Below are 15,297 nucleotides of genomic sequence, written 5' to 3'. Positions count from 1 at the left end.
GACTGCAGAGTCTAGTTGGGCTCACCCTCCTCTCTGAGCCTTCTGTTTTCTTATATGCAAATAGAGATAATCATACTTACCTTAGAGACTTGCTGTGATGCTTGAAAGACACAATTAGAATCGCTAACATTTACTGAACGCACATACAGGCACTATTAAAAACACTTTGCAAATGTTAATTCATGTAGCCTCCCAAGAACCCTCTGGGGTGGTTGCATTGTTACCCCCATTCTAGAGCACAGAGAAACTGAGGCACAAAAAGGTGAATGTTGTACAGACAGCTAAGTCATGTCCAACTCTTTGTGACCCCATAAACTGTAGCACACCAGGCTCCTCTGTCCTCCACTATCTCCCAGAGTTACACATTCAATAATAGCTGAGGCAGGATGTGAAGGGATGTGGTCTGCCCCAAGCCCAAGGTTTAGGTGCCTAAACCTTGGGCACCACACTGTATAGCTCTCATCAGAGGCAATTAACCCAGAGCCTGGTGCATAGAACATTCCCAGTAAGTGGCAGCTGTTAGCTATCAGAGAAAAACTGCTGATAAGGATTTCAGGACTATTCACTGAAAGATGCTATTGAAGCTGTGGGAGGAGGTGGCCAGGAAAGGCTCCGAGAAGGAGTGACAGGTAGGAGGAGAGGTCCAGAAAGTGACATCAAGGGAAGAACTCCTGACATGGCCTGGTTACTATGGTAAAGCCCCAGGGAGCCGGGGCGGGAATAGAGGGCTATCCCTGAGGCCACATCTTGGCCTCAAGCTCTCCATCCCTACTGACCACCCCTGTCCTTTTGAGCTGGTCCCACCCCTCAGGCAGGCTCTGGCAATTGGAAGGTTTTTCATTGAAAGCATACAGCAAAAACAGGTTGTTTTGGATGTGTCCACAAAGCTTTCTTTTCCAAAAATGCTTGGGTCATATTTAACACTTGAAGATGTTTTTGTCTTAAAAAGAGAGAGAATGTGAGTGTGTGTGTGTGTGGCTTAGTCGTGTCCGACTCCTTGCAAGTCCAAGGGCTGTAGGCCACCAGCCTCCTCTGTCCATGGAATTCTCCTGGGAAGAATACTGGAGTGGGTTGCCTTTCCCTTCCCCAGGGGATCTTCCCTACCCAGGGATCAAACCTGAGTCTCCTGCATTGCAGGTGGCTTCTTTACTTTCTGAGCCACCAGGGAAGCCCTCTTAAATAAGAGAATTCTTCTTAAACCCCAGGTGAAACTCCTTGGGTCTGAAGCTTTTCACTTCCAGCCCTCCAGGTCAGCTCGCAGAAGGCTCACCCTTCTCAGTCTCTCAGTTTGAGCTGTAGATGACCAAGTAGTTTCAGAAAGGCTTGCTTGGTCCGGAGGGGAGAACAAAGTTATCAGGGAACAAAGCAAGCTACCAAGCTGGTACCTTCTTCCTGGGTTTGGGTTTGGGAAAACTGTTTACCCCCCACCCCCTCAAAGACTCCAGGGTCTTCTAATGCCTGGGTGCCCTATGAGATGGGGTCCCACCTGTGAGTCTGAGCCTGCAGGGTCCTCCCTTTGTGCCTCTCCTAAGCAGATGGCTTTTCCTCGCCACCCACACCAGGCAACATCCAGAAACATCTACCTTCCTCACTCCACATCTCTCTTTTCTCTAAACCAGAGGATGCTGAGGTCCTCTTGAATGGGCATTATTGCTGCTGCTACTGCTGCTAAGTCACTTCAGTCGTGTCCAACTCTGTGTGACCCCATAGACGGCAGCCCACCAGGCTCCGCCATCCCTGGGATTCTCCAGGCAAGAACACTGGAGTGGGTTGCCATTTCCTTCTCCAATGCGAGAAAGTGAAAAGTGAAAGTGAAGTTGCTCAGTCATGTCCGACTCTTCGCGACCCCATGGACTGCAGCCCACCAAGCTCCTCCGTCCATGGGGTTCTCCAGGAAGGAGTACTGGAGTGGGGTGCCATTGCCTTCTCCGATGAATGGGCATTAACGGATCCCCAAACAGTCACTTCCTGCCCCCGCCCATTGCCTTCCTGAGCCCTCTCACCATCTCCCTCCTCCTCCCCTTCAGAGCAGCCGGGCTCTGTCAAGAAGTGCGTTTTTCCCCATGAATATGTTCAAATCCTTTTCCTAGAAGAGGCTGGATGCCCTGCCCCAGTTTCAGAACTCGGTAAGCACACTCTGAGAAGAGTGAAATGAACCTCGACTTCACACCCACCTTTCCAGCTCTTCAAAGAACGCTATCTCACCTGGGACCCGAGGAGCAGCACCTCACCAGCTGGTCACAGGAATGCGGGCAACTCCCGGGCTGTTTGTGACTGAGCAGGGCAGCCTCCAGGGGGAGTGGTCACTGAGGAAAGAAGGTCATTGGGCTGGTTTAAGCAGGGAAGCCGGCCAGGCAGCCCTTGTTGTGGAATTGCCTCACCTCCCCCAGCTCTGTCCCCTCCCCGCAGTCCCTCCCCAGCCCCGCGTTCCCCGGCCAAGTATTCCTTTTCGTGACTTCACTGAGTTGTGCAGACGTAGCAAGTGACCTTCAGGGCACAGCCGGGGAATAAAAAGTAGACAGAAAATAGCTTGTTTGGAGAGGTGTACAATGGCCTCTTTCTTGAGACGCCCTTTGCTCTGCCCTGATTTCCTCAGCTCTTGATTTACTTTTGCTGAATGTCTAAGATGGAAATGGACACCCTGCAAAAATGCATAATGTCTTCTCCAAGACCGTGCTTCCACATCTGTGAGAGGTGAGACGCAGGTGGGGTAGCAGTTACCCACTCCGGCTGCAGAGTCCCAGCGGTGTCACTTCCTAAGGATGTGCCTGTGCGTCCGTTTCATCATCTGTAGCATGGGGAGGTGAGGCTAACCCAGTGCCCTGCCCGTGGTCCCACTCATGCTGTTTCCTTATTAAAGTTATGGAGGAGTCCTTTAAAAGAATGAGTAGTGTGGAGGAACCACTTTCCCTTCCCCAGTGCCCTTTTTCTCTTTCTTTTGCCATGATTTCCTTAATCACAGCAGTTCTTTCCAGAAATAGAAGTCCCACCACCGCCCCCACCCCACAGAAAAGCCCACGTTGGAAAAGGCAGCTTGCATGCCTGCCTGTCTGCCCTCCAGCCTGCTTTCAATAAATGCTTAGTGGGTGCTCGCTCTGTTGGTACTGGTACCCAAAGCTGTGTGAGTCCCTGCTTTTTGGGGTTCATACTCCAGGGAGGGAACAGCAGTGTCAACAGATCCATCCAGTACAGAGTGGGGACTGCAACTGGGGAAGCAAAGCCAGGGCCCCTAGAGACCCAGACCCTTGTCCTGACCTCAGGAAAGCTTGTTCACAATCTAGACTTCTGAGCCCCATCCCAGGCTAAGTTAATTCTTTGCCAGCAGGGCTTCCTGGAATCATCTTTTTAAAAACTCGTTATTCTAGAGTATGGGCTTCTCAGGTGGCTCAGTGGTAAAGAATTCACCTACCAAGCATTAGACACAGATCTGATCCCTGGGTCAGGAAGATCCCCTGGAAGAGGAAATGGCAGCCCACTCCAGTATTCTTGCCTAGGAAATCCCGTGGACAGAGGAACCTGGCCCTCTACAGTCCATAGGGTTGCAAAAGAGCCGGATGTGACCTAGCAACTGAAAAAAGAATTCTGGGGTATAGCCAGGTTTGGAAACCTCTGCTTGGCAGGCAGAACTCAAACTAAAGATCTTGTCCTGGAGCAGCCATTGCACAAGGTAAGACGGAGACTTCTGGGCACTCAGAGCCTCCAGCCTCTACCCTGGCATCAGCCCACCTGGCTCACTGAGAACTTGGCCATCATGGGCTCAGTCCCTCCCACTCTGCATTCTGTTGATGGGCGTAGGTGCCTTTGATTAATGGCTTTTCTGAGTTCCAGATGCTGCCCTCCAGTCTACCTCATCCTGAAACATTCCGGTTTCCCGTTGTGAATCGTCCATCCAACTGAAAAAAAAAAAAAAAGAAATCTGTATTTTCATTCAGTTATTGAAGTAAGAATTGTATCAGTTCATAACTACTGTATGAAGGAGCACTTTCTTCATTTAGTTTTATCTAAGGGCCGAGAAAGATTTCCTCTGCTGTGATATTCTAGGACTGGTATTAAAGTCCATTTTCACTTTTCTTTTTATGGCATTCTAGGAGAAATTTGCTTTTTCTCCTACCCGACCTCGCCAACATCCAGGCACTACTCCTTTGGCAATAGCACCCCAATTTCCTTCTTGGAAACCACTGCATTTTCAGTCCATGCAAGTAGTATTGATTCACCGTTTGCTCCAGAGGTAGGTTCCTGACCAGTCAAAATATTGCATTAGTTCCAGAATAATACATTCAGAGCTAGAAAGATGCAGTGACATTTTTGCCGGGACTGTTGTGAAGGATGCACCTTCTCTTTCCCAGTGGACTTGAAACTGGAGGAGAAAGGGTAGAGTTCTTGCACCCCCTTGCTCCACTCAGGGAAAACCCATCTGAGGATGGGGCCAGTGGAGGGAAGTAGAATAAAAGTAGAGTGATATTTGGACCCAGTTGCAGTGTTTAAGCCCCTGGATCCAGCTGTACCTGAAACTCTTTTCATTATGTGAGTCAAATACATTCCTTTTATTGTTTATTTTTTAATGGACAAATGATTTATTGGTAGTTTTTGTACCCTTTTAGTAATATACATATTTTATAATACATGTATTTAAACATAGCCTAATAAACAATACACTCTATTTTTCTATTCCTACAACATGTATTAAAACCAGAAACTCTTAACAGCATTTGTCTTTGGGGTGCAGAACTGAGAATGAGGAAGGAGAGGAAGAAGCACCCTAATCACCATTTGGAGTTTTTTTTCCTAAAATTATTTATGAGAAAGCATTACTTCATTAAAAACATTTTTTTAAATTTATTGCTTTTAATAGACTAGTATGTTTTACCAGTCTATTACAAAATACCTTCTCTTTTTGCTTAAGTTGTTTGGGCTGCATTTTTTGCACTTGAGACCAAACACTTTACAAAACACTTTCTCACATACTGTTTTATTTAATGCTTGCAATAATTTTGTGAGATAGGTGTTAATTTGCCCACTTTGTGGATAAGGAAATGAGGTTCAGAAAGAATATTCTTTCTGAATAATAGGTCAATTATACTTCAGTTTTTTTAAAGAAAAGAACAGGCCGAAAGTTTCAGTGTTATAACATGGCAAAGGCAAAATTTAAACCCAAGAGTCTCTGATTGCTGATCCTGGTCCCTTAATCATTATGTTTTATTACCTCCAAAAGTCTGAAGGGGAGATGAAAGAAAAGTTCGAAACAACAAATGACTCTGTACCTCACAGTTATCTCTGTAGTCAGTTACTGCCTTGCAAACAAGACCCCTAACCCTTGACCTCTGTCCTTTCTCCTTGTGCTAATGTATAATACAATGGAAAATCAAGCAAGCATTGTAAATCAGCCATTATTAGGAGATGCATTCAAATGTACTCCTGTCTGAATAGAAGGGATCTCTGCTAGAGAACTTCATACTTCTTTTATGCAGGAATATCAGTTGTACATAACTTCCTTCTCATTGTGTTCAGAAAATTGATAGAATTAAATTCTACCAGGAAATAAAGTGGCTACTATGAGGAGAAAGTTTCTGAACACAACAGTTAGGATTTCAGGTTGCCTCCCTAAAAGGCCAGAGTCTGTGTGGTAACAGTTTACCCAACTAGAGTACCTCAGATAAATCTGAGACAGCTTCAAGTGTGTCTTGCCTGCTTGGGTTCTCCCAGAAGCCCCTGGGAAGTAAGAGTGGAACCAGGGACCTGTGTAGTTCAACCTTGCATCCTGTCATTTTGTCCAAACCCAACAGGATAATATGGGGGAAAGGAGATGCTTGTTGGCAAAGTGGGCAGGGAGGTTAAAAACATCACTGTTATTAACAGTCATTAAACAACACTATCTCACATGTGTTTAGCGCCTCTTCTGTGCCAGGCATGAGTTAAGTGGCTCGCATGCACCTTGTCTTCGTAATAGTCCTCTCTTCAGTGAAGAGACGCTGCATTCCGTGTCCGTGCTATGTTCTGGGAAATTTCCTTTTCACTGTGAATGTTTAACCCTTCCGTTGAAATGTACGTGAATCAGAAGGGAATGGAAACCAGTCAGAACCAGGAACTTCTCAACAAGTTACACTTGGCTGGCCATGTGAGGAGAAGACCAACTGTAGCACATGAAAAGCAATGTCTTTCTGACCAGAAGGTGAGTATGTGCAAAGTATTCTCTCAGGAAAACATCAAAGTAAAATCCCTCCAAGCTAAGTCCTTCACGGGGTCTGACCTTGCCTCTAGTTCCACTTCCTGCCCATACCTGTGAGAGAACACTTAGGTCATTCCTGTTTTGCCACATAAAAACAAAATAGCAGTATGAATATTTAAAAGCATATCCAACGAAGCATTCATTTCCTCAAATAATTGCACAGTACACTCCACTTGAGAAAAGAGAAGTATTTTTCAGCTTATTTTCTAGTTGTATTTATTTTAAAATATTTGTTGACCCAATGGCCATATTGACCCCTCTGCTTGCTGCCTCCCACTATAGAAGCTGGAAAGCCAGACACTTACTTTCCCAGAATCCCTTGCAGCTGGTGGTGGTCATGAGACCCAGTTATAGCCAACTGGACATAATCTGATGTGGCTTTGGGCAACGTTCTCACTTTCATTATTAAAAAGACAGAAATGATTGGTGCTGCCTCTTTATCCGTCCTATTGTCTTAAATGTGGGTTTGATGCCTAGTAATGTGGCAGCTCCTTTGGGGCTATAAGTTGGTGAGAATGAGAACAAAAGCCAACATGCACAGGATGAAGGAGAAAAAAAATGGAAAGAACCTAGGTCCTCAAAAGCTTCATTAAAAACTAAATTAAATTAAAAGCTAAAGAGGGAAAAGTGTCTCACTGAGCACCTTAACTAACACCAGCACAGTTGTAGTTTTCTGATAATAGGGGGAAATTACCTCCATGTTTTCCACTGTCAGTGGGTTTCTGTTATTAATACTTACAGCCAAATTCATGCCTGACTGATAAAATTATGCACCAGACTCTGCTCTGGACATCATGACTGTGAAACTGTATAAATCATAACCTTAGTTCAGGCGGCTCATAATCTATTTGAACAGACCTATATAGGAAGGACCATAGATTCTCCCCAGTGTTATTTTCATAATTTACAAATAATAAAACTGAGACCCACAGTGGTTAATTGCCTTGTTCAGCGTCACACCTAATAGGTGCAGAGGAAGGACTTGAGCCCAGATCACTGAGCCTCCAGACTGGTGCCTGTCTATCTCACTGGTTCTGATGCTTCATAGACTATCTCTTTCCCTTTCCCCTTCTGACTGCCCCCTGCAATACACACACACCCTGCAACCTCACCAGGAAGAAGAAAACCTCTCCCCATTCAGATGGCCACCCTGGCCCAATTCCTTTTGTCCACACCTTCAGAATGACCAAACTAACTACAACAAGAAAAAGATGGACAGGAAACCCCCAGAGAGCTTGTGCAAAATGCACAAACACTGCAACATGTAGAGATTGGCATCTAGAGACGGAACTGACATAGCATTCTCTGCTCCTGGGGTTATAGAAAATCAAAGCGGGAAGAAACTGTACAGAAGAGGTCCTCTGACTCAGCCTCTATTTTAGAAAAGGATTTAGGCAGTCTAAATGCTGACAGAATTCAGAAAGCCTCAGATTTGAAGCCCAAGGAGGGAAATAGATAAGCAGCCATGTGTCTCACTTAGAAAATAAATCCAGTAGGGTTCTGGTCCTTCTTTAGTGATGGTCTCAAATGGATTGAGTAGTGACTCTCATCACAGCCTCCAAACCACCATAACCTAGCAATATCACCTAAAGGTGAATCCAGAAGGGCAGCAGTATCTGAAAGCTTAGATAGTCCTGCGTTATGGCCCTAGTAGTATATTTTGAACTTCATTTCACAGAATTTTGGAGCAATTTTACAAAGCAATCAACCTCCTTGCAGTTCTTCTGAGCCCAGACACAGCTGTTCAGGATCCATCTTGCCATTCCTGGAGAGAATGGGAATAGGTTTGAGGTCTTAGGACATCCTCCTTATAGCAGGGACATAATAGGAGCTACTGGCAGACCCAGATGGGGACCGGGACATGGAACTTTCTCCAGCTTTTGTCCATCTTAGTGTAAGAAGCTTGTCACATTGGTCTTTCTCCACAAAATTTTTACATCAGAAACTAGGGGGTATCTCTTATCGGCTGCTGCATGCTAAATAATGTCCGACTCTTTGCGACCCGATGGATTGTAGCCCACCAGGCTCCCCGTCCATGGGATTCTCTAGGCAAGAATGCTAGAGTGGGATGCCATTTCCTTCTCAGGGGATCTTCCTGACCCAGGGATCTGACCCACATCTCCTGTGTCTCCTGCATTCCAGGTAGATTCTTTAGATTTTTTTGCCATTGAGCCACCGGGTTAATTTCCCTTAAAATCCAAGGCAGAAGAGTTGGGATCTAACCGTTGTTTCAACTACTTTATTTGACTTATGGAAATGTGTTTTGATCATCAGAGCATTTTCCTGGTTGGGCATTATTGATCAGAATAAAGTTATCTTCTTATTTGGGAACATATGTTTGTTACATACACACTAACTTAGACTTGAAATTGCTTTTAAAATACATTACAAGGAATGAACAGGCATTTGTAAAAGTAAATGCCTATGCCTAGGATGAAACCATTCTCTCTTTTTTGCATTCTGACTTTCAAAGTTCTATCAACTCAAACAGAACTTGAGTGTTTATTACAACAGGAACTGAAAACTCAGACACCTGTGGGGGCCAGACAGGTCACATCATGACTAAAGTGGGCCAGCTATGTGTTGTCTCCTTTTTGTCATTAAACACATAGCCTTTCTATATATATTGTGTCTTCATATTCTAGTGGAGATATTTACCTGAAGAAAAACTTTTTTTTCTGTGAGAAAAACAGCAACAGCCCACTGAAAAATGGCAACTCAGCCCCCAGTGCCTGGAAAACAATAGAGAAGAGTGGAGATTGGAGAGAAATTCTGAATAGATATGGGGCAGCAGCTGCACAACCAGATGTTGCCAAATGGGAATGCTGCCTATTATTGCCATACCTTCTATTTTCAAGAGAGACTAGAGATTCACATTTCTACACGATAGTTCTCATTTTTCAAATGATGGTTCAATAGTGTTATTTGCTGCCTGTAAAGGCTACATATCAAATATACAGATAAATTGACAGTAAAAGGATGAAAAAAGATTTACCATGCAAACAGCCTAAGACAAGCACGATTATATTAATATCAGACAAAGTAGATGTTGAGATAAATATGATTGGTATAGATGATTGCAATTGGGCATTCCATGGTGATGAAAGCACATTTATCAGGAAGACAGTAATCCTTAAATGTTTAGCCCAATAACAAACCATTAGAATACATTGACAAAAACTTGGCTAAAGAGATAAGTAAGTGCATAATCATAATTGGACATTTTTTAACATATTCTCTTTTTAGTTGATAGAAGAAATAGACAAAAAACACTTGGCATATAGGTTATCTGAACAACACTATCAACCAACATGACTAAAATTATTTCCCAACAATTGCAGAATAAATGTTCTTTTCAAATTTACATGAAATATTCACCAAGGTAGACTATATCCTAGTCTATCCTGGTTTCATTATATTTTAAAAAGTTAAAACTTTATAGATTATGTTAATATGTTATCTGATTACATGAAAAATAGATATCAATAACAATGAGATATCTAGAAAATTCCCAAATATATGAAAATTAAATAAGGCACACTAAATAATCCATGAGTCAAAGAAGAAACCATAAGGGAAATTAGAACATATTTCTAAGTGAATCATAATGAAAACAACATATCAAAATTTGTGGAATGTAGCCAAAGCAGTTATTAGAGGAAAATATATAACTTTAAATGCCTATGTAGGAAAAATAGGGAGGTTTAAGTGTTAAGAAGCTAGGAAAATCACAACAATGTAAGCAGAAGGAAAGAAATAATAAAAAACATAAATCAATGAAATTGAGAACAGATAACTTTAGAGAAAGTTTAAAAAGCCAAAAGAAGGTACTTTGGAAAGATTAATAAAATTGATAAAGTTCTAGTAAAACTAATTTAAAAAGAGAGAGTAATCCAAATTACCAGTATAAGAAATAGAAGAGGGCATATCACATCATATCCTATGGCTATCAAAAAGATAATTAAATATTGAGTAAATTTGTTTATAAATTCAATAATTGAGATAAACTGGAAAAATTCTTAAAAATTTTAACTTACCAAAATTGATACAAGAAAAATAATTTAAATGGCACTGTACATTAAAAATATATTTTTTTGTAGCTCAAAAATCTTTTCCTCAAAGAAAAGCATAGGCCCACATGGGTTCATCAGTGAATTCTACCAAACAGTTATCAAATATTTAAGAAAGAAGTAATATCACACTTACACAAACTCTTTCAGAAAATAGAGGAGAAAATTCTTCTCAATTTATTTTACAACACTAGCATAAACCTGAAACCAAAATCCTGACAGACTAATGTCCTTCATTAACACAGAAAACAATTCCTCAACAAAATATTAGCAAAACAAATCTAGAAAATATATAATACGGAAAGTATATCATGACCAAGTAGAATTAATCTCAGAAATACAAGATTGGTTTAATACTTGAAAATTTGCCTATGCAATTCACCACATTAACAGAATAAAGGAGAAAAATCATATGATTATCTCAATAAGAGAAGAAAAAGTAATTGACAAAAGCCAATCCCCATTCATGATAAGAACTCCTTGATTAGAGGGAAATAGAGGGGAACCTCCTGATTTCATCAAAGACAGCTATGAAAAGCCTACAGATAACAGCATGGGTAATGGAGAAATTTTGACTGCTTTCCACCCAAGATTGGAACTGTTCTTCCTACCTACTGTCCTGGGAGTCCTTGCTGGTGCAGTAAGACAAGAAAAGAAAGGATGGATATTGAGGAGGAAGAAAGTAAACATCATACAAACATTGTGGTTGTTTACAGAGAAAATTCCAAGGACTATTTTAAAAACTACTATGAATAGTGAAAGAATTTAACAAGGTTAAAAAGATCATATGTCATGATCAAGTGGGATTTATCCCAGGAATGCAAGGATTCAATATAGACAAATCAACCAATGTGATACACAATATTTACAAATAATTAAAGAATGAAAACCATATGATTATCTTGATAGATTCATGAAAGCTCTTGACCAAATCCAGCATGAATGGACCTAGAGACTGTCATGCAGAGTGAAGTAAGTCAGAAAGAGAAAAACAAATACTGTGTATTAACACACAGGGAGCAGGGAACTCTACTCAGTGCTCTGTGCTGACCCAAATGGGAAGGAAATCCACAAAAGGGGATATGTGTAGAGCTGATTAGCTTTGCTGTACAGCAGAAACTAACACAACATTGAAAGCAATTATACTCCAATAAAAATTAATTAAAAGAATTTAGCAAGGTCACATAATACAAAGTCAGTAAATAAAAATCAATTGGATTTTTGTATACTGGCAAAAAACAACTGAGAATGAAATAAATACTATTTACAAGAACATCAAAGAGAATAAAATATTCAGTAATATATTTAGAAAAAGATTTTAATACTTCAATCCTTAAAATGTACAAAATGTACAAAAATATAAAATGTTTCTGAGAGATATTAAAGTGGATCTAAATATAGTTATGTCATATTCATGGATTATAAAATAAGTATTGTTAAGATGTCAGTTATCTCAGATTCAATGCAGTTCTAGTCATAAGCCCAGCAGACTTTTATAGAAATTGAAGAGTTGATTCTACAATGTATGTAAAAAAGCAAAGGTTCTAGAATAGCTAAAATAATTCTGCAGGAAAAAAGTTAGAGGACTGATACTACCTGACTTCAAGACCCATTAGAAAACTCTATCAATCAAGTGTAGGAGATAAATTTTTATGACCTTCAAGTAGGTAGAGTTTGCTTAGTAGAGCAAAAAAGCATAAATTATAAAAGAAAATGGACAAATTGCATTTCATCTCAATTAAAAAAATTTTTTTTCTTCAAAAGTCACCTTTATAAAACTGAAAAGGGAAACCACAGACCAGGATATATTACTAATACACTTGTCTGTCAAAGGACTTGTATCCAGAATGTATAGACAATGTCTACAATGAAATAATAAGAAAGATAACCCAATTTTTAAAATGGGATCAAATAATTTAATCAATGCTTCAGTACAAATGACCAATAAGCATCTTCATTGTTCATCAAGAAAATGCAAAACAAAACCACAACTGAATATCACTGTACATCAATATGCTTGCTAAAAAGAAAAACACTGATGATGTAAATGTTGGTGAGAATGTGCAATAGCTAGAACTCCTACATTATTGGTGAGTGTATAAAATGGCGAACCACTTGGGAAAAGTTTTCAGAAGTTTCTCACAAGGTTAAACATACACTTAACATGGAGTGGCAGAGGATGAGATGGTTAGATAGCATCACCAACTCAATGGACATGCTGCTGCTGCTGCTATGAGTTTGAGCAAACTCCAGGAGATAGTGAAAGACAGGGAAGGCTGGCACGCTGCAGTCTATGGGGTCACAGAGTCGGAAATGACTTAGTGACTGAAGAACAGCAAATAACATGTGATCCAATCATTTCATTCCTAGATATTTACTCAAGACAAATGAGAGTGTATATCCACACAAAGCCTTAGGCAAGAATATGTATAAGAGCTTTATACATAAGTGTTCCATTGGGAACATCACAAATGTCCATCAGCAGGTCAATAGATCATCTGTGTTGTATTACCATAATTGGACACTATGCAGAAATAAGAAGGAATAAACTGCTAGTACATACAGCAACGTAGAGTGATGTCAACAATGTAACCCTGAGTGAAAGAAGCCAGACACAAAATAGTACATATCGTGTGACTCTATTCAAATGAAGTTCTAGAACAGGTTCACTAATCTATTGTCCTAGGAATTAGAACAAGGGCTTCCTAGGATGGGGGTTAAGGGGCACTGGATATGGATGTGTTTCAGAATTAGCTACAAAAAGACATGAGAAATCTTTCTGGGGTGATGAAAGTGGGGGTAATGGAGATGTTCTAAACTGAATATGAGATGCTTAAATGAGAGTTTGTCAAAGATCATACATTTTATTGCTTGTAAATTGTACTTCAGTAAATTTGAAAAGCAAAGACATGTGTAAACATTAGCAGAATAATCAAGTTGGCAGCTGTTGGGCTGAACCTCACTGGTGTGAAAATAACCTCAAGTTCAAGTTCTCCTCAGACAAAGTCATCTAAATGGAATTTTGGATTTTATGTTGTTGGTCTTTAAAGTTCGGTCTCACAGTTTGAGATCAAGCCTGTAATGAGTAACAGTTCTAGATAAGAAAGAGGAGGCTTTTCTATCCATTGCTGAATGCTTGTCTTATTGAGGAGCTAATCAATTCCGAAGCCTTCTGCCAAGTCTCTGATGGAGACCTCAGGAGCAGTGAGTGTTGCGCCTGGCTTGGGTTAGCTGAACTGGGCACCACTTCACAGCCCTTATCCACTCCAAGCTCAAGGTCCTCACGAGTGAAAACAGGACAGTAATTGTGTAAGGATGAAATGAGATACGTGTATAAAAGTCATCAGCAAAGTGCTTGGCACATAGTAACCACCACACTCTGTCATTCTATTACTTCTTCTTGTTGGTTTTGTGTGTGTATGTGTGTGTGTGTGTGTGTGTGTGTTTTGAGAATTGCTCATTTTTATAAATTGAGCTAGGGAATGCACAGAGTTGTCAGGATGGGGATGGGAAGACTTGTAAATACAAAATAAATGTCTTTATCTCACCATGGGTAACTGATCCTCCTTTTTAGGAGTCAAGATACTGGTACCTGTCACTATATTAGCTATATCTCCTTCAAGCCAACTTCAGCAAACAGGAGTTTATGGGTTCACAGAACTGAACAATCCAGTGTCTTATATTCCAGTAACCCTGCAACCCCTAATAATTCCAACAGGAGTCCCAAGTTAAGGCTAGGGGGCTTGTTTGGGTCCCACATATGAACCAGCTGCAGCGTGGATGAGAATGGAATACACTACTATGATAAGCCCACCAATAGCCAGGAGCCAGGGTCAGCACAACCAACCCACAAAGGAAGAGAGAGAGAGACATAATTCCCCAAAGGAACATGGGTGCCTCTCTGTTTTGTCAAAATTCTATATATCTCGCAAGTGGTTCCCGGCACTAGGAATTGTTCTCCACAACAGATGCCACAGTGAGTACTGGGGTAGATTACCCTCAAGAAGATTAGTGTTCTGGGGAGAAAGGAACTCTTGGGAAGCTGTCTGCACATCACAGGGCCTTTCACTCATTTTCACATCTATTCCCAGTGAGGCACCACTTCTTAAAATTCCTAAGAACATTAGCTCCACGATGAAAAAAAAAAAAAAAGACTATTTCTAATAAGCATCCATGACTTTGTCTTGTTATTAAATAGATTTTGGAATCTCTCTTTCCATGTAAACAGAGTTTGGGTTTATTAGGTACCGCCAGTGAAGGTGGCTTAGTTTGGAGGAAGAGAAGGAAGGAATTGTTTAGTTTTTCAAATATTCCAGTCTTGTAAGAGGGCTATTTGGTCCCTTGGGATACTTTACTTCCTGTTATGAGACCAGTCAAATGGGATGAATGAATCAGACCATTCAGTTGGAGGCCATAATATTAGCTGAATGGACAAGAAAACAAGCCCTCTGTTTTTCAAATGGCAGCAGAGCATGTTCAGATCAATGCTGGCTCTAGGCTGGTGGAATTGCCGTCATTCATCCTTTGGGGCTTTCCACATTTTACAGAGAACTTCTGTGGACTGCGTGTCATGGACACAACTATCAACCCCCCGCTTTTCCTTGCTGATAGGCATACATTTTGTTTAAGTATCCAACTCTACCCAAGAGGATTAAGATCACCAAGAAAAGTTCCTGATTAATCTACTTCAGCCGGCACATGGGGCTCCCCAAGGACAGTCAAGCAAAGGGATGGAATAACTTGGATCCCTGAGCTGCGACGGTTCTGCACCTGAGTCTTCTTTATCTCTGGACCTCCCACTCTGTGATTTATTATATATGTTAGTACGAGTCAGGGGTTTCTTTATTTGTAGCCTATACTAATACGATGTACCATCCCCAGTAAGAAATTCACCTTTATTTAGGCAATGCTCAGTTAAGAAGACTTTTCCCCTTACCTACCTGGGCACTAGAACCTAGGCTGCAGTTTTCAACTGAAAAAGTAACTGCCAGGAGTGCTTTT

The 15,297-nt window shown here is 41.1% G+C and overlaps 1 protein-coding gene across 15 annotated transcripts in view; it reads right to left on the bottom strand.

Moving 5' to 3' along the window:
- SOD3 (superoxide dismutase 3) overlaps positions 1 to 15,297 on the bottom strand; it is an 86,627-nt gene that overhangs the window by 17,975 nt on the left and 53,355 nt on the right. For 4 of the 15 annotated variants that reach the window (XM_040237944.1, XM_040237941.1, XM_040237945.1 and 1 more), the window contains 4 exons: positions 8,885 to 8,958; positions 3,727 to 3,893; positions 2,206 to 2,306; positions 81 to 152 (listed from right to left, as the gene is read on the bottom strand). In XM_040237944.1, the coding sequence (XP_040093878.1) occupies positions 81 to 130 (50 nt within the window). In that variant the 5' untranslated portion in view covers positions 131 to 152; positions 2,206 to 2,306; positions 3,727 to 3,893; positions 8,885 to 8,958. Of the gene's footprint in view, positions 1 to 80; positions 153 to 2,174; positions 2,307 to 3,726; positions 3,894 to 8,884; positions 8,959 to 15,297 lie in introns of all 15 variants that reach the window. The other 11 variants (XR_005720673.1, XM_040237950.1, XM_040237951.1 and 8 more) reach the window with 7 other exon arrangements.

Source organism: Oryx dammah, unplaced genomic scaffold (assembly GCF_014754425.2).
Source record: "Oryx dammah isolate SB20612 unplaced genomic scaffold, SCBI_Odam_1.1 HiC_scaffold_3, whole genome shotgun sequence".
Classification (NCBI taxonomy): domain Eukaryota; kingdom Metazoa; phylum Chordata; class Mammalia; order Artiodactyla; family Bovidae; genus Oryx; species Oryx dammah.
Note: the sequence above shows the minus strand (reverse complement) of the source record. Positions and strands in the feature narration are given on the sequence as shown.